The sequence below is a fragment of the Macaca nemestrina genome, chromosome 1, assembly GCF_043159975.1.
Source record: "Macaca nemestrina isolate mMacNem1 chromosome 1, mMacNem.hap1, whole genome shotgun sequence".
In the NCBI taxonomy this organism is placed as follows: Eukaryota; Metazoa; Chordata; class Mammalia; order Primates; family Cercopithecidae; genus Macaca; species Macaca nemestrina.
In genome coordinates this window covers 219185863-219205006 of record NC_092125.1, presented here as the reverse complement: position 1 = coordinate 219205006, position 19144 = coordinate 219185863, and the positions used below count along the sequence as shown (strand labels likewise).

Below are 19144 nucleotides of genomic sequence, written 5' to 3'. Positions count from 1 at the left end.
TATTTGTAGTGGAAATGGAGTTTCGCCATGTTGGCCAGGCTGGTCTCGAACTCCTGTCCTCAAGTGATCTGCCCGCCTCGGCCTTCCATTGTGCTGCGAATACAGGCGTGAGCCACCAGGCCTGGCCCAGCCTGTGCATTGCTGAGTGTTTAGCAACATCCCTGGCTTCTACCCACTCGATGCTCTCAGCAGATCTCCCCCACTCAAGCTGTGGTGCTCAAAATTGTCCCCAGATATTACCAAATGTCACCTGAGGGGCAGAATCGCCCTGGTCTAGGCCCCCTGTCTTGGTGGTGCTCGCCCTTCTCCAACAGGCAGTAAGGCCGCAGCTCCAAGGCCGAATCTTAATGGCAAAGCTCATACAGGTGAGGGAGGAAGAATTAGAATGGAGAATGGAAAGGCATGGGGTGATTTTTAAAGATACCATCCTGATTTGTATATACTGTAAGTAATGGAATAATAATGGGATTGTTTGACCCTAACACTGGTATCCTACTTTTTGAAATGTAACACTATATCATGAAGGTCAATACATTTACTGCATAATGGTTATGAATACAGGCTCTGGATCAGACAAACCTGGGTTCAAATCTTGACTCTATCACTCACCAGCTGTGGGACCTTCAGCAAGTACTTGGCGTCCCTGTACTTCGGTTCCCTCACTTACAAAATATGATATGAATGCCATGTCGCTAGTTGTTATGCTGTATTTTTATTGTTGTATCGTTATTTTTTATTGGGTTTTTAAGAAGTATTTTTGGCCAGGCATAGTGGCTCCCATCTGTAATCCCAGCGCTTTGGGAGGCTGAGACAGCAGGATCACTTAAGCTTAGAGGTTTGAGACCAGCCTGGATAACATAGCAAATTCCTGTCTCTACAACAGAATTAAAAATTAGCCAAGCACGGTAGCATGCATGCACCTGTAGTCCTGACTACTTGGGAGCCTGAGGTGGGAAGATCAATTGAACTCAGAAGGTCAAGGCTGCAGTGACCCGTGATCATGCTACTGCACTCTAGACTGGGTGACAGAGCAAGACCGTGTCTGTCTGTCTGTCTCTCTCTCTCTTTCTCTCTCTCTCTCTACACACACACACACACACACACACACACACATATATATTTTCAATCCACAGTTGGTTGACTCCACAAATGTGGAACCCACACATATGGAGGGCCAGCTGTATCTACTTCTTGTTATAAGTCCCAGTATCACAGAACCAGATATAAATAAGGCTTTGAGGGCCATACAGTCTGTGTTGCAACTACTCAACTCTCTGTATTTGTGGCACAAAAGCAGCCATAGATGATACATACATGAGTAACTGTGGCCACATTCCAATAAAACTGTACTTTCAGTCATAGGCAGTGGGCTGCATTCAGCCCCAGGGCTGTAGTTGGCCAGTCCCTGCTCTACCTAATGTTTCATTTACTCCTCACAGTTGCCCTTTATGATACAGACTATTCATGCCCCTCAATGATATGTGTGGAAACTAAGGCTAAAAGGTATTAAATGACCTGCCCAGGAGATTAAATGATCTGCCCTAGATCACCCGCTGTTCTGTGGCATAGGAAAAAGGTCTGGAAAAAGACACATCATGTTAGGTAACAGCACAGTTAGCACAGGAAGAAGGAAGGAGGTGGCCCTTTCTCTTTCTGGTCCTTCCGTGATGCTTTCACTGCTTTTCAGTGAACACGCACACCACTTTGTAATTTTTTTTTTTTTTTTTTTTTGAGACAGAGTCTTGCTCTGTCGCCCAGGCTGGAGTGCAGTGGCGTGATCTCGACTCACTGCAAGCTCCACCTCCCGGGTTCACGCCATTCTCCTGCCTCAGCCTCCGGAGTAGCTGGGACTATAGGTGCCCGCCACCATGCCTGGCTAATTTTTTTTTTTTTTTTTTTTTTTGAGACGGAGTCTCGCTCTGTAGCCCAGGCTGGAGTGCAGTGGCCGGATCTCAGCTCACTGCAAGCTCCGCCTCCCGGGTTCACGCCATTCTCCGGCCTCAGCCTCCCGAGTAGCTGGGACTACAGGCGCTGCCACCTCACCCGGCTATTTTTTGTATTTCTTAGTAGAGACGGGGTTTCACCGTGTTAGCCAGGATGGTCTCGATCTCCTGACCTCGTGATGCGCCCATCTCGGCCTCCCAAAGTGCTGGGATTACAGGCTTGAGCCACCGCGCCCGGCCTAATTTTTTCTATTTTAAGTAGAGACGGGGTTTCACTGTATTAGCCAGGATGGTCTCAATCTCCTGACCACGTGATCCGCCCACCTTGGCCTCCCAAAGTGCCAGGATTACAGGTGTGAGCCACCACGCCCGGCCTGTAATTTTTAAATTACATAAAATGTCTATGTCTGGGGGGAGACAAACAGGAAGGCTAATGTGAACATCTTCTTCAGGCCTCAGGGAAACTCATGATGTCTTTTGTGCTCTCTGCTGATCTCACGCCTTAGTGTGGACCAATGCCATGAAACTGTCGGAAACACCACTGGCCGAGGGGATTCCTGGGGCAGTTCCCCCCGCGGAGATTTATGTGGAGGAGGACTTGGCCCAGCAGGACAAGGTGAGGGAGGGGTCTGGGGAAGGGTGGAGCTGCAGCAGCAATCACACTGCAGAGGGACTTGCTGATGCCTGTTCTTCTCTGTGGCCCAGAAGTGCCCTTATCCTGCTTCCAAGAAACCACCTCTTATTCCCTAAGACATTCAACCAGATGTTTTATTCTAATTATGACCTCCGCAACCAATGTTTATGAAGCATCTACTGTGAGCTGGACTGCATCCCATGCACTTAACATTCATTCGCTCGTTTAATCTTTGCTGTCTTCAAAAGAGGTTTTTGATCACCCTCACTTAACAAGGAGGAAACTGGAGCTCAGAAAGGTTAAGTAACTTGCCCGAGGTTACACAGTACAAGGGGCAGAATTGGGATTCACACCCAGGTCTGGTTAACTTCCCTAGTAGGAGGAAGTGAGAGCTGAGGTCAGAGATGACTGAGCAAATGAGAAAGACTTGTTAAAGAACCAGAGAGGTTTAGAGAGTGAGACAGGAAGAGAGGTCAGAACAGATGAATGTAAGCATACCTGGGAAGGATGGATCCAGGCTGATTTCGCCTCACTTAGCCATAACCTGAAAATTGTATTATAATCGACTACTTTTGCACCAACCTAATACTAAAAGCAGTAGTCCAACAATGCCATGCTTCCCCTGAAGATCAGGGCCTGAGCCTGCAGCAATTCTCAGAGTCTGTAAGGAGCAGAACCACCTGGAGCTCTTGTCACACGTGGGAGTGACATTTCCAGGAATCTGCAGCAAGGGTGAGTAAGGTGGGAAGTCAGGTTTGGATGCTCTGTCAGTTACCCATTGCTGTAAACAAGCGAGCCCAAAACTTTGTGGCTTGAAACAGCAATTTATTTCCCACAATTCTATGGGTCGCCTTGGAAGGTTCTCCTGCTGGTATCTTCTGCCTCACTCACGCAACCGCAGTCAGCCAGTGGCGTGGCAGGGACTGATGGTCTCAGAAGGCCTCATTCCCATGTCTGGGACCTCAGTTGGGACACCTAGAAGTAGTTTTTTTGTTTGTTTGTTATTTTTTTTTTAGTTTCTTCCCACAGACAGATTTATTTTTTTTTGAAGTTTTTATAGAGTTTTTATTAGTTTTATTTTTTAAATTTTTCCTTAAGTTATTGGGGTACAGGTGGTATTTGGTTACATGAGTAAACTAGTACAGCCACTATGGAAAACAGCATGGAGATGCCTTAAATAACTAAAAGCAGAACCACCATTTGACCTGGAAATCCCGCTACTGGGTATCTACTCAGAGGAAAAGCAGTCATTATTTGAAAAAGATACTTGCACACACATGTTTATAGCAGCACAATTCACAATTGCAAAATCACGGAACCAATCCAAATGCCCATCCATCAACGAGTGGGTAAAGAAACTGTGGTATATATATTCAATGGAATACTACGCAGCCATAAAAAGGAATTAATTAACAGCATTTGCAGTGACCTGGATGAGATTGGAGACTATTATTCTAAGTGAAGTAACTCAGGAATGGAAAACCAAACATCGTATGTTCTCATTGATATGTGGGAGCTAAGCTATGAGGACACAAAGGCAGCAGGATGATACAGTGGGCTTTGGGGCTTTGGGGGGAAGAGTGGGAGGAGGGTGAGGGATCAAAGTCTACAAATATGATGCAGTGTATACCGCTCGGGTGATAGGTGCACCAAAATCTCACCATTAAAAATCACCACTAATGGAATTGTGAGCCCTCTCTGCATGTGGCTTTTCATCCTGGGCTTCTTCATAGCAGTACAGTGGTCTTTGGGTTTCCAGATGTCCAGGACAGAAGCTGTACAGCCGCTTAAGAAATTGCTTAGAGACCACCCAACATCATGTCTATCACTTTCTCTTGGTCAAAGCAGATCACAGGGCCAGCCTAGATTTAGGGGCTGGGGAAATAGACTCCACTGCTTGATGGCAGAAGCTGCAAAGTTATTTGTAGCCATTTTTAATCCACCACAGTTGTTAAGCTGGAAATAGGATGCAACCACATTTCTAAATTTTTACTATTTATGAAGTATTTATGCCCTGACTTGTCAGGACTCCTTCAAGTGCAAGTGACAACAAACAAATTGGTTTAAGAAAAAATAGGCTGGGCTCAATGGCTCACGCCTGTAATCCCAGCACTTTGGGAGGCCAAGCAGGAGGATCACCTGAGCCCAGGAGTTCACACCCAGCCTAGGGAACATAGTAAGACTCCATCTCTGCAAAAAAAAAAAAAAAAAAAAAAAAAATTTGCCACACATAGTGGAACTTGCCTATAGTCCCAGCTACTAGGGAGGCTGAGGTGGGAGAATCACTGGAGCCCAGGGGATCAAGGCTGCAATGAGCTGTGATTGCACTACTGTGCTCCAGTTTGGGTGACAGAGCAAGACCATGTCAGAAAGAAAGAAAGAAAGAAGGAAAGAAAGAAAGAAAGAAGGAAAGAAAGAAAGAAAAGAAAGGAAAGGAAGGAAAGAGAAAGGAAAGAGGAAGGAAAGAGGAAAGAAAGGAAAGAAAAGAAAAAGGGAAGAAAAGGAAGAAAAGGAAGGAAGGAAGGAAAAGAACATTTTTATTGTCTTATTTTATTGGAAAATATAAAAGCCAACCAGCTTCAGGCATGACTGGATCTAGGAGCTTAAATGATCAGGGTGCTCCCCGCTATCAGTTTCTCCACTGCTTCCCTCATAGTTTTGCTTTCTGCAGCAGGCTGGCTTCTTTTGTTGGAAAACATGACTGTAAACAAACTGAAGTCTCTAAAGATTATGATCCCAAAGGAAGCAAGAGCTTCTTCCTCTTTTAAGAAATACATGAAATCTCTGAGAAAATGCCAACTGACCAGCCTGGGTCACATGCACAATGGCAGGCGGGACAGGAAGGATCAGGGCACATAACTGACCCTCCTGCCAAGACCACGTGGAAGGGTCAGGGGTGCTCCCTCAGGGAAGTCACAGGGTCCTCACTAGAAAGGCAGGAACCGTAGCTGTGCACCGTAAGCTGCAGGCTTCTCTATACTTCAGTGCCCAGCACACGCATGGCACACAGTAGATGCTCAATACATGTTTGTTGTGTGGATATTGAACAAACACCTGGCTGGAAATGGAGCCCTTGGGTAACTCATATTGGATGAGGCAAGGGGCTGCCCCAGAGCATGGACTCTGTTTGAGGCTGTCCTTTGAAATGTTGCCACAAGCACTCACAGGGACCCAAGGACAGACCCTGGGCAGCAGTCGGGCTCCATCATGACCAAAACCCGGTGGTGCCCCAGGCTAGCAAGCTAGAAGGTCGAGCTCCCCAGGCAATGTGCTGGCCTGGAAACTGCCCACCCGCCTCCTTCCAACCAGTGGAAAATTGCATGGAGAGCAGAGTTTCCTCTCAAAGTAACTGATCAGGAACTCTGTAGCTGCCTATGAATCACGTCGGGGAATTTTTGTTCTCAGTCTTCCTGATATTTTATTGATGAGTTCTGGCGAGAAGTTTGGGGGACTTTTTCCCCCTTTTTCGGGAAGCCTAACCAATTCTTCGGCTACAGTGTTTTTTCTTTTGGAGAGATGGGAGACTGGGTTAATGAGACCTGTGGGTACAGCCTGCCAAGCCCAGAGTTTTTTCCAGCCTGAAGTTTACAAGAACCTACATACATAAATCACCATTCCCCTCTCATTTATTTTTCATGACTTAGTTACCTGGAATACGTTTTTATGTGAATAACCAAAAGAGCCAGGGAATAACAGAAGAGAGGAAAGGGGAAAAGCTATTTCAGAATATATTAAATTTGTAAAGTTAAATAGCCCCATTATAGTCAGAATGTGGTTGAATAGAGTCATTTCCTTAATTACCTTTCCTTGGTCCCCAGATGTTAGACTGAGGCCTGGTAAGTTAATTCCTAAAAATATTATAAGTAAACTTTTTGGCAACAAAAATTCCCAAGAGGGATGGTGGTTCTTAATATGAAAGTATAATTTTAGGGGAAAGGAAAGTTTCTGTCCCTCTAAAGTATCCACATGCATTGTAGGAGTCTATGTGCAAGCAGTCGTTTTCACCACACTATCGTCTCTCTGAGTTTCCAAGTGACAGAGCCTCAAAGTCTGCCTTTTCCCTGCCTGCCTGCCCCTACTTTCCCAAAAGAATTACACTATAATTTTCCTACCTTTTTTTTGAGTCAGAGTTTCACTCTTATTGCCCAGGCTAGAGTGCAATGGCATGGTCTTGGCCCACTGCAACCTCTGCCTCCTGGGTTCAAGCGATTCTCCTGTCTCAGCCTCCCAAGTAGCTGGGATTACAGGCACTCACCACCACACCCAGCTAATTTTTTTATTTTCAGTAGCGACAGGGTTTCACCATGTTGGCCAGGCTAGTCTTGAACTCCTGACCTCAAGCGATCCACCCGCCTTGGCCTCCCAAAGTGCTGGTATTACAGGCGCGAGCCACCGCACCTGGCCTCTACCTTTTTTCTTTTTAAATGGGCTCAGCCTCACACCTAGGCCCACACCTAGTAAGCTTGCCATCTGATCTCTACCCAGGATGAAATAATTCTGCTGCTGGGAAAAGAGGTCAGCCGTCTCTCAGATTATGAAATTGAATCCAAATACAAAGACGTCATAATAGCAAACCTGCAGAAGGAAGTGGCTGAGCTGAGTCAGAAGCTGTCGGAGACCACCACCTCCAGGCAGAATGAGAGGGAGATCTCACAGAAGTGTCAGGTTCTGGATGAAGACATCGATGCCAAACAGAAAGAGATCCAGAGCTTGAAGAGCCAGGTAGGCAGAGCCTGAGAGGCAGCACAGCTCTCAGACCAAGGCCTGGGAGGCTCCAAGAGCCCCAACCAAGGTGAGACACCCGGAGTTAGGGAACAGGTGGTCAGTGGAGCATGGTGGTTAAGAACACAAATCCACAAGGCTGAGAGACTCGGCAGTTTCCTAGCATGGTAAGAACAAGATCAGCCTTTGTTCAGCACTGGCCACGAGCAAGAACTAGTACAAAGCACTTTGGATTAACTTATTTAAACCTCACAGTCCTCTGACACATCCATTCTACAGATGAAGGGTCTAAGGCAGGCCCAGGCCAGGCACGGTGGCTCACACCAGTAATCTGGCACTTTGGGAGGCCGAGGCAGGCGGATCACTTGAGGTCAGGAGTTCGAGACCAGCCTGGCCAATATGGTGAAACCCTGTCTCTATTAAAAATACAAAAATTTGCCAGGCATGGTAGTGCATGCCTGTAATCCCAACTACTCGGGAGGCTGAGGCTGAACCTGGGAAGCAGAGGTTAGTGAACCGAGATTGCGCCACTGCACTCCAACCTGGGTGACAGAGTGAGACCCTGTCTCAAAAAGAAAGAAAGAAAAAAGTCTAAGACAGGCCCAGAGACACCCAGGAACTGCTTACAGCTTGCGCAGCACGTGAGAGGTGGCGGTGCAATTTGAACTCAGGTCCACCTTCTCGCAGACCCCATGTTCTCACCCCAATTTCCTATTTCCCCACGATGCTGTCACTTCAGTGACTGCATCTTACCCAAATCCAGCCCCAGCCAGAGAGCGCTATGGGCAGTTAGCTAAGTGGGGAAAAGGAACCGCCCAGTGTTCCAAACACAGAGGCCTTTACCAAACCCTGAAGGCAGTTAGTTACTGGTTCCCTTACAGGGAATTTCATCAAACAAAAATTCTTCACCTGGAATTTCTGAATTTACCAGTCATGTACGTTTCTCTTGAAACTTGATTCAAATTCCTTTTTTTTTACTTTAAAATTGGTCAGTGATGGCCGGGCACGGTGGCTCACGCCTGTAATCCCAGCACTCGGGAGGCTGAGGCAGGAGAATCACTTGATCCTGGGTGGTGGAGGTTGTAGTGAGCTGAGATTGTGCCACGGCACTTTAGCCTGGGCAACAGAGCAAGATTCTGTCTCAAAAAAAAAAAAGAAAGAAAGAAAGAATTACTCTGACTAATTAATACTCCTCCCCCCACTTTGATCTTGGCTCATAATTGAAAGATGATAATTTTATAACAAAGCATTTCTAAGCTAAAGGGTGCAGTTGGTCTGAATCCAAATCAAGTTTCATCTGCTCACATTTTAGTCTCTTAAATATTCTACTGCCAACAGAACATTCAAGCAGACGTATAAGCCACATGGCAGGTTGATTTATTGTTCTGATTACTTTATTCTCCCGGGTCTCCTGAAAGTGTGTGCATAACGATTTGCTCTCAAAGCCCTTCGATCCGATACGATACCCCAAGACAACGCGTACCGCCATGCAGTCTGCGCTGCCTGTGCTAATTAGAAGCTGAATTAGTATCTTGAAGCAATCAGTCTTCCTAGCACTATTAACTTTCTTATGACCCAGGGCCCATTTTATTACACAGTATAACAGGCACTAAACACCTGGGGATTTATACCAATTATGGACAATATGGATATTTATTTTGGTCATGAAATTGATGAAGATGTTTGAAGACCACTTGGAGTTTTCCCACAGTCTGATATCCTAAAGCTCTGATACTTAGATTGAAACATTTCCTGTCTGTCAGACAGCACTGGAGTCTGGGGATGTGTTTTCCCATCCCTTCTGGAAGTTTCTCTCTGTGTTGTGCCTCTGGTATGCAAACAAAAGCATTAAGCTGAGAAGAGCTGTAACTTTTAAAACAAAAAATCCAAGTGCCTTTTTATGGGAGCATTGCATGGCCCCACAGAAAACAGGAAGAAGTGAAATAATTTTTTTCACTCCAAGTCTCCAAAGTGCAGACCTGCACATGTATGGCCTTGGAGAGGGTTGGGGCTTTGCAGCCCATGTCCCTCCATCTTCTAGTGAGCACCCCTTCTCCAGTGTCTCAGATGCCCCAGGGAAAATGTGAGTGATGCACGAAATGGGCCGTATAAATTGTGAAACCTTGATCCTTCTGTTAATTCTACCACCGAGTCATAGCCACAGGGTTTTCAGGGACAGACACTAAAACAGACTATGAGCGCCACCTGGTGGCCAGGTGCAGGGCATACCGTACCTGCATTGTTGGTGTCCCCCAACTCCCACCCTGTCATATGTTATGATATGCCTGAAACACGATGTGATGATTAACAGGAATTCTTGCACTCCTCCTAATAACAGTCACACTGGTGTTTAAGTGAGCCTAGGCAAGGCTTACAAATGCACACAGAAATATTATCAATCTAACTTCCTGGAGACAGGCAAGAGAAGCAGAAGCTAAAACACATCGTAGAATAATCAGAGCTAGTATCTATGTGTGCGCCAGGCATGGTCTGAGTACTCTTACATGTACTAACTTATTAAAATACTTTCCACAACCGTGAAATTACGACCGTCACCGCACTTACAGAATTAAAAAGTGGGACAGAATTGGTGTCCTCCCTACCTTTACGCAGAGACCAATTTTGCAGACGGCAGTCTGGCTCCTGTGTCCCTACCATGCTTCACGGCCTCAGGCTCTTAATGCTGGTTCCTAGAGCCACGTGATAAGTGGGAAGAACTAGAAGCAGGCAACTAAAGCCTGGATTTGGATCATAACTCTACCACTGACTGATCTGTGCAATCCCAAGCAAGCAACCTCACCCCCTGAGTCTTGATTTCCTCACTTGCAAAATGGGAGCTGATACGGCTTGGCTGCATCCCCACCAAATCTCAACTTGAATTGTATCCCAGAAATCCCATGTGTTGTGGGAAGGACCCAGGGGGAGGTAATTGAATCGTGGGGGCCAGTATTTCCTGTGCTGTTCTCATTATAGTGAATAAGTCTCAGGAGATCTGATGGGTTTATCGGGGGTTTCCACTTTTGCTTCTTCCTCATATTCTCTTGCTGCCACCATGTAAGAAGTGCCTTTCACTTCCCACCATGATTCTGAGGCCTCCCCGACCATGTGGAACTGTAAGTCCAAATAAACCTCTTTTTCTTCCCAGTATCAGGTATGACTTTATCAGCAGTGTGAAAACAAACTAATACACTAAATTGGTACCAATACAGTGGGGCATTGCTGAAAAGATACCTGAAAATGTGGAAGCAACTTTGGAACTAACAGAGGTTGGAACAGTTTGGAGGGCTCAGAAGAAAACAGGAAAATGTGGGAAAGTTTGGAACTTTCTAAAGACTTGCTGAATGGCTTTGACAAAAAGCCTGATAGCAATATGGACAATCAGGCCCAGGCTGAGGTAGTCTCAGATGGAGATGAGGAACTTGTTGGGAACTGGAGCAAAGGTGACTCTTGTTATGTTTTAGCAAAGAGGCTGGTGGCATTTTGCCCCTGCCCTAAAGATTTGTGGAACTTTAAACTTGAGAGAGATAATTTAGTGTACTGGCAGAAGAAATTTCTAAGCAGCAAAGCATTCAAAAGGTGACTTGGGTGCTGTTAAAAGCATTCCATTTTAAAAGGGACACAGCATAAAAGTTCAGAAAATTTGCAGCCTGATGATGGAGTAGAAAAGAAAAACCCATTTTCTGGGGAGAAATTCAAGCCAGCTGCAGAAATTTGCTTAAGTACCAAGGAGACTAATGTTAATCCCCAAGGCCATGGGGAAAATATCTCCAGGGCATGTCAGAGACCTTCACAGCAGCCCCTCCCATCACAGGCCCGGAGGCCCAGGAGGAAAAAGTGGTTTTGTGGGCCAGGCCCAGGGTCCCCATGCTGTGTGCAGCCTAGGGACTTGGTGCCCTGTATCCCACACCCTCCAGCCATGGCTAAAAGGGGCCAACATAGAGCTCAGGCTGGGGCTTCAGAGGGTGGAAGCCCCAAGCCTTGGCAGCTTCCACATAGTGTTGAGCCTGCAGGTGCACAGAAGTCAGGAATTGAAGTTTGGGAACCTCCACCTGAATTTCAGAAGATGTATGGAAACGCCTGGATGCCCATGCAGAAGTTTGCTGCGGGGTCGGGGCCCTCATGGAGAACCTTTGCTAGAGCGGTGCAGAAGGGAAATGTGGAGTCAGAGCCCCTACACAGAGTCCCTACTGGGGCATGGCCTAGTGGAGCTGTGAGAAGAGGGCCCCCATCCTCCAGACCCCAGAATGGTAGATCCACCAATGGCTTGAATCGTGCTCCTGGAAAAGCCGCAGACACTCAATGCCAGCCCGTGAAAGCATCTGGGAGAGAGGCCATACCCTGCAAAGCAACAGGGGCAGAGCTGCCCAAGACCATGGAAACCTATCTCTTGCATCAGCGTAATCTGGATGTGAGACCTGGAGTCAAAAGATCATTTTGGAGCTTTAAAGTGTGACTGCGCTGCTGGACTTCAGACTTGCATGGGCCCTGTAACCCCTTTGTTTTGGCCAATTTCTCCTATTTGGAATGGCTGTATTTACCCAATACGTGTACCCCCATTGTACCTAGGAAGTAACTAGCTTGCTTTTGATTTTACAGGCTTATAGGCAGGAAGGACTTGCCTTGTCTCAGATGAGACTTTGGACTGTGGACTTTTGAGTTAATGCTGAAATGAATTAAGACTTTGGGGGACTATTGGGAAGGCACGGTTGGTTTTGAAATGTGAGGACATGAGATTTGGAGGGGCCAGGGGCAGAATGATATGGTTTGACTGTGTCCCCACCAAATCTCAACTTGAATTGTATCTCCCAGAGTTCTCACGTATTGTGGGAGGGACACAGGGGGAGGTAACTGAATCATGGGGGCTGGTCTTTCCCATGCTATTCTTGTTATAGTGAATAAGTCTCATAAGCTCTGATGGGTTTATCAGGGGTTTCCACTTTTGCTTTTTCCTCATTTTCCCTTGCCGCCGCCATGATTCTGAGGCCTCCCCAGCCAGTGGAACTGTAATTCCAATTAAACCTCTTTTTCTTTTTCTTTTTCTTTTTTTTTAGACGGAGTCTCGCTCTGTCACAAGGCTGGAGTCCAGTGGTGTGATCTCGGCTCACTGCAAGCTCTGTCTCCCGGGTTCATACCATTCTCCTGCCTCAGCCTCCCAAGTAGCTGGGACTACAGATGCCTGGCTAATTTTTTGTGTTTTTAGTAGAGACGGGGGTTTCACCGTGTTAGCCAGAATGGTCTCAATCTTCTGACTTCGTGATCTGCCTGCCTCGGCCTCCCAAAGTGCTGGGATTACAGGCATGAGCCACTGTGCCCGGCCTAAACCTCTTTTTCTTCCCAGACTCGGGTATGTCTTTATCACAGCATGAAAACAGACTAATACAGGAGCATTCCCTGGAGCCTCCTGCAGAGAGACCTCATATGAGGCTCTGTTGAAGGAGTAGTGTCTGTGAGCGGGCTTTGTAAGCTCTAGAGTGTTCTATGAGATATAACCTATTGTTATCATTTGAGGGAATTAATTTTATAACCTGCTTCCCTCTCTTGAACTTTGCTCTGTATCCAGTCAGTACTGGGTGACCTGGAACTAACAGGTGGTCTGTTTGTGGCTGAGAGTCCGAAGGTCATTGGAAGGCACATTAAGGAACCAGGTACCCCCAGTGGCAGCCGGGCCTGGGCCCCTTTATGGGCACAAAGATAAGGTTCATATTTTGATGACATAGGAAGTGGTGGTCCTTGAAGGAACAGGCCCTCCCCTGTCCCTCCCACTAGTTAAAACTAAAAAGCTTAGTTTCCCCAACACCCCAGCCAAAAGTCAATCTGAATCTTTCTGTCAAGCTTGTAAGAAGTACCTGTGTGTCTGCCAGGCGTGGGCCAGCCCCGCTCTGACTGTGCCGCCTCCTCCCACAGATCAGTGCCCTGCAGAAAGGGTACAGCCAGTTGCTGTGCCAGACCCTGTCGGAGCGGAACTCAGAAATCACATCCCTGAAGAACGAGGGCGAGAACTTAAAGAGGGACAACGCTATCGCATCAGGTGAGCCATTTTTGGAGTTGGGCCTGGGAGCTGCCACTCCCTCACCCTATGTTCTTGGCCACAGCAGACATCACCAACCAACCATATACTTTTTGTTACTGAACTTGGCTGCAATCTCAAAGTTCTTCCCAGCATCCCTTCAGGCAGCTCCTGTCCATGAATCTGAGTTCGTCCTCAGAGGTTTATGTGCCATCTCTTAGCTAAAGGGCCTGCTGAACATGGACCTCACCAGGGAGCACACAGGACAAGCTGTGGCTCAGGCAGTCCCATGAGCCAGTTTGCTGTGAATGCGAACTAGAATGTGGCTAGAATGGGGTTGCCTGTTTAAGGCACCCAGCCTCTTACCCAATCTCACACTGGTGCTCTTGGGCCAGAGCGAAAGCATTTTGCTAATTGAGAGGTAGCTGATACTCCAGAACTTGGGTGGGAATGGGGCAGCCAACTCATGGCCCACCCTTGCCAGGCACAGTTGTTTCTTAGCCTGGATTCATTCATTCATTCATTCATTCATATTCATTCAACACATTTATGAAGCGCCTGCTAGATGCCAGGCACTGCTCTAGGCATTGGGGAGAGAGAGCCCTGAGCAAACGGTCAAGATCCCTCTGCTCACGGGGCTCACACGTGGGAGAGGATGACAGACAGTAAGAAGTAAACAGATAAATGAACAAGCCCATGCCAGAGAGAGATCCGTCCTCCAGAGGAAATAAAGCTGGACACCGTGGTGGGGAAGCGCTTCATGGGGTGAAGTGAAAGAGAATAGCTTAGTGCAAGCTTGTCCAGCCCACGGCCTGCGGGCCACATATGGCCCAGGACAGCTTTGAATGAGGCCCGACACAAATTCATCAACTTTCCTAAAACATTATGAGATTTTATTTTTTGGCGATTTTTTTTTTTTTTTTTTTTAGCTCATCAGCTATGGTTAGCGTGAGTGTATTTTGTGCATGGCCCAAGACCATTCTTCTTCTTCCAGTGTGGCTCAGGGAAGCCAAAAGATTGGACACCCCTGGCTTAGTGCCTGGGCAGGGATATCTCTGAGGAGGTGGGAGGGGCTGTCGGGAGGCCCCTGGGAACCGTATGCCGGACAGAGATCGTGGGTGTAAAGGCCCTGGGGCAGGACCAAGCCGCAGTGTGGGAGCAGTGGCCAGCGAGTGTGGCTGGGGTCAGGGAACAAGGGGCTGTGGGACCCGCTGGGGTCGGGGGAGGCAGGGCCACATTACAGGGGAGGGGTTCAGCTTTTCTTCTAAGTGTGATGGGACACATTAGGGTTTTTAAGGCAGAGAATGACATGTCTAGAGACCTGCAGATGATAGGGCCTTGGACAGAGAAAGGGGGAAGAGAGAAAAGCAGGTGGTGGGGAGAGAATGAGTCCGGGTTGGGGATATTGCTCCTAAAGTGCCCCCTGCACAGCAGGAAACATGCCCGTGGCTGTGAAAGCTGAGCCTGGCATTGAGCCAGCACCATCACTGTCTCTGCACGACCCAGGCCGCCTGGCCGTGCCTTTCCCTCTGCCTCATTCTGCAGTCCCCCTCCCCACTCCAGCTTCTACCTCTGCTCTTCCCTAACTTGGAATGTTCTTGGATACTTGTGAGCGCTATGGGCAGGGCCGCTCTGGGTACCAGGCATACAAGGGGGATCTCGCTGGGCCCTGCCCTCCTCCCCGGGGTCTGCCCATCACACCCCATCCACGCTGCAAGCTTGTCTCAGACACCACTTCTCTAATCAAGGAGTCAGATAGACCTGGGCTCAGGTGTGACCTGGGATGGGCTACACTCTCACAACTCTTAAGTGTGGTCCCTGGACCAGCAGCATCAGCATCACCTGGATCCTTGTGAGAAACTGGGAATTTCAGGCCCCGCTCCTGACCTTCCGATCAGAGTCTTCACTTTCACAAGCCCCCTGGCTGCTGCGTGTGCACACTCAAGCTCGAGAAGCACTGGGCTGAGTTACGCTGCAGTGACAAACAGTCCCCCAAGTCTCAGTGCTCACAATAGACAGGTTCATATCCTGCTTCCTCCCTGGGCCCATCATGGGTCAGTAGGGGCTTTGGTCATTGTGGCCACTCAGTGACCCAGGCTCACAGAAACCATGACAACACATCACAAACCCCATCTTCCATGGCAAGAGAGGCAGATGGAGGAACAAGGTCCGGATTTCCTCACCTGCCTGAAACAACTCAAACAAACAAATGAAAAACAAACAAACAGAAAAAATGTCTGAAATAATGGTTTCCATATATTGGCCCCAAGAAGCCCATGACAGTGATCTGGGAGGGAGTGGAAACAAACAAGATGAAACCTACGATTGCCCCCGGCTGGCTTGCACTTGAGAGAGTTTCCAGACCCCTTCCAGCAGGAGGGGAAGCCAGACAGAGCCCAGCGGTCAGCCCAACTTGAGTAGATGGAGGTGGAGAAGCCAGCATAGCTTGAGTTTGCTGGGCGGCGTGCCAGGCGGGCGGGGGCTGCACGGAGAGCACCCCGGAGATCTCAGAGGGTCCCCCTCAAGTCTTCAGCAGAGTCAGGCGTGATCAGCACGTGCATGCGGGCAGGGAAGGAACCACCCGGGAGGAGCAGAGGGAACCACCTCAAAGCACACGCAGGCCTGAGCGTAGCTCACTTTCCCACCATCCAGAATGGGGCAACCTTGCACTGCAGAGGGCATCTGGTGGAGAATGAGCCAAATTCACTCTAGAGAAAAGGTCACTCTGGTCCCGCCTCACAAAGCATGCAGGCAAGCCCCAGAGAGAACAGTCTGTTTCCAAGGAACTTAACTGTGTCCCTGGACAAAGCTCATTTTTACAATGTAATTCTCAGTCATGTTGTTCTTTATTACACATCCTTGATTGTGCAAGAAAGATTGATTCTTGATTGATAACCCCAACAAAACTAGGATGAATGTTTTTCTAAGAAAAGGACCATATGAGATAATCCAATACCACTGCATTATGCACCCTTCTCACTTTTTCTCCATGTGATAATACAACAATATATTGGCTCTCTGCTGACACATAACAAGTTATCCCATAAAAAGCAACAGATATGTTTATCTTACCCAGTTTCTGTGGTTCAGGAACTTGGGAGTGACTTAGGCTGGCTCAGGGTCTCTCACGAGGTTGTAGGAGCGACTGCTGCCATGTCATGGAAAGCCTGACTAGGGCTTAAGGATCCCCTTCTGGAATGACTCAACTGAGGCTGTTGGCTGGAGGCCTCAGTTCCTCACCATGTGTGCCCTTCCCTTGGGCTGCTTGAGTGTCCTCCCAACATGGCGGTTGGCTTTCCCCAGACTGAGTAACCCAAAGGAGAGCAAAGAAGAAACCACAACATCTTTGATGATTCGCCCTGGGAAGTCACATTTACCACTTCCACAGGGCCATATGAGTTACACACGTCAGCCCTGTTCAGGTGGGAGGGGGCCACATTAGGCCAGGTATTCTAACAGGCAGGAATCACAGGGGCCCTTTTGCAAGCTGGCTACCACATAGAGTCATGGGTGGCAGGGAATAAACACTATGTGTTAGCCACTCTTCTGTGTTCTTTATACAACAACTCTGTAGATACAATGAAAGGTTAAATAACTTGTTCAGACCACTAAGCTAGGCTGGGCATTGTGGCTCACATCTGTGATCCTAGCACTTTGGGAGACTAAGGCTGGCAGATTGCTTCAGCCTGGGAGTTTGAGAACAGCCTGGGGAACGTGGGCCAAACTCCATGTTTACAAAAAATACAAAAATTAGCCAGGCAAAGTGGCACGTACCTGTAGTCCCAGCTACTTGGGAGGCCAAGGCAGGAGGATCACCTGAGTCCAGGAGGTGGAGGCTGCAGTGAACCATGATCGTGCCACTGCGCTCCAGCCTAGGTGACAGAGTGAGACCCTGTCTCAAGAAAAAAGACAACTGAGCTAGTAAGTGCCAGAGACGGTTTCCAAACTCAGATGAGTGTGTGAGTGTGGATCAACACGTCCCTTGCTGCCACAGGCCATCTCATGGCCCCTCCTGGTCCCTCTCTCTGCTGAGCCTTTGTTCCCACGCAGGGCCGATGCCCACAGCACCCCGACAGATGTTTCCTCTCCTTCTCACAGAGACCTTGAACAAATGATGTGCAGTGGGTATTGGTCTCAACCCCATTCAAGCTCCTGGGATCCTTGGAGACACCTCCTTTCTCGGTGCCAGGCTCGTCACAAACTGGTTGACAGCGGCAGCGATGACAGTCATCCTCACTGCCTCTTTGACCTCTGTGAGTCTTCTTTTTTACAGGGATGGTGTCATCTTTGCAAAAAGACATGTTAGCAAAGGATGAGCAAGTTCAAGAACTAAAGGAAAAAGTCAATCAACTAAAAAGTCAGAACAAAGACAAGGACCACCAGCTGGAAGCCCTTGGTTCTAGAGTGAGTAAGGATGACTGTATCACCTTCTTGTAGCCATCGGGTGAAAAGCAACTAAAGTGAAGTCACATGATTTGCTCGTTTCATTCCCCCTGGGCTCTTGTTTTAAATTTAATTCCTTCCTCTCACACCATTGTGCTGGGGGCGGGGGGTGGGGGACAATGTCCACCTAGAAAAACTAGAACAGCTAGCCAATTCTTTGCAGCTTTTCAAGGAGCAGCATGCATGTGCCCTAGAATAAGCGAGATGTAGCTTCAACTCCAGGAAACATTTTCTAATGCCCGTTATAAATGAGTTTGGTTAATTCCAGCAGTAAATGACCTCTCAGCATGGATATTTCCGTGGCAAGGCTTAATATTAAGAATAGAATCACTGCATGCAAAAGAGGACACGGTGGGCTTCACCTCATCCCGCACCACTGGTTTGCACAGGCACCTTCGAAGCAGAATGTTTGCAGATCCAAGTGCAGTTAGACAGACTTTCATTTCTTCCGTTAGACTTTATAGTGTGCATAAGAATATTCTGTGTAGTGAACCTGGTAGGCAAGTCAAGGGCTGTTTAAAAGTAATGTTGAGGCCAGGCACAGTGGCTCATGCCTGTAATTCCAGCACTTTTGGGAGGCCGAGGTGGTTGGATCACACGAGATCAGGAGTTTGAGGCCAGCCTGACCAACATGGTGAAAATCCGTCTCTGCTAAAAATAACAAAAATTAGCTGGGTGCCTATAATCCCACCCACTTGGGAGGCTGAGGCAGGAGAATCACTTGAACCCAGGAGGCAGAAGTTGCAGTGAGCTGAGATCGCGCCATTGCATTCCAGCCTGGGCAACAAGAATGAAACTCCGTCTCTAATACTAATAATAATAATATTGACTATTTTCAAAATTTACCTCAATGCTCTGACTTTAGAATCCTGAACCTATAGGATTTCTCAGTATTTGTGAGATGTGTCTGTTTCGGTGAGTCAAGGTAAAACCTAACAGCTTTCATCTCAGGTGTGCCTGATGAGTTCGCCAAGTCTGCACAGGTACCCTGGTGGGGTGCATCTGGGGGTGGATGCATGGGGTGGATCTGGGGGTCCAAGGACAAAGCAGCAGAGGTGACCTCTGGCGCCGACTGCAGTGCCTCAACTGGAGCTGGGGAAAGGCAGGACAGGAGCCCCGGGGGCACACAGACAGGGTCTGAGCCCAGAGTGGGCTTTTGTTGTAACTGATGTGGCCTCCCCTTTGTCATCAGCGAAATGGAAATAACAAAATCAGTTTTGAGAAGTGAGAGGCCGGTTTTCATTGTGCGCTTCTGCCTCTGCGCCTGGTTAGCCCGCCTCGACAAGCCCTCTGCATCCGTCTCCCGAGCAGGGTCACCGCCTGGATTACATGTGTTGTCGCTGTTTCAGGTGTGGAGTGTGTGTGTGTGGGGGGGTGTGGGTGTGTGTGTGGGTG

At 48.1% G+C, this 19144-nt stretch overlaps 1 protein-coding gene across 21 annotated transcripts in view; it reads left to right on the top strand.

Moving 5' to 3' along the window:
* Positions 1 to 19144, top strand: part of LOC105473211 (forkhead associated phosphopeptide binding domain 1) — a 156228-nt gene that overhangs the window by 53344 nt on the left and 83740 nt on the right. For 20 of the 21 annotated variants that reach the window (XR_011625957.1, XR_011625948.1, XR_011625955.1 and 17 more), the window contains 4 exons: positions 2450 to 2559; positions 7063 to 7299; positions 13204 to 13327; positions 17580 to 17710. Coding sequence is in view for 10 of the 21 variants with exons in the window: in XM_071100339.1 (XP_070956440.1) it covers positions 2450 to 2559; positions 7063 to 7299; positions 13204 to 13327; positions 17580 to 17710 (602 nt within the window). In the remaining 11 variants the exon portion in view is untranslated. The remainder of the gene's footprint in view (positions 1 to 2449; positions 2560 to 7062; positions 7300 to 13203; positions 13328 to 17579; positions 17711 to 19144) is intronic. The other variant, XR_011625958.1, reaches the window with a different exon arrangement.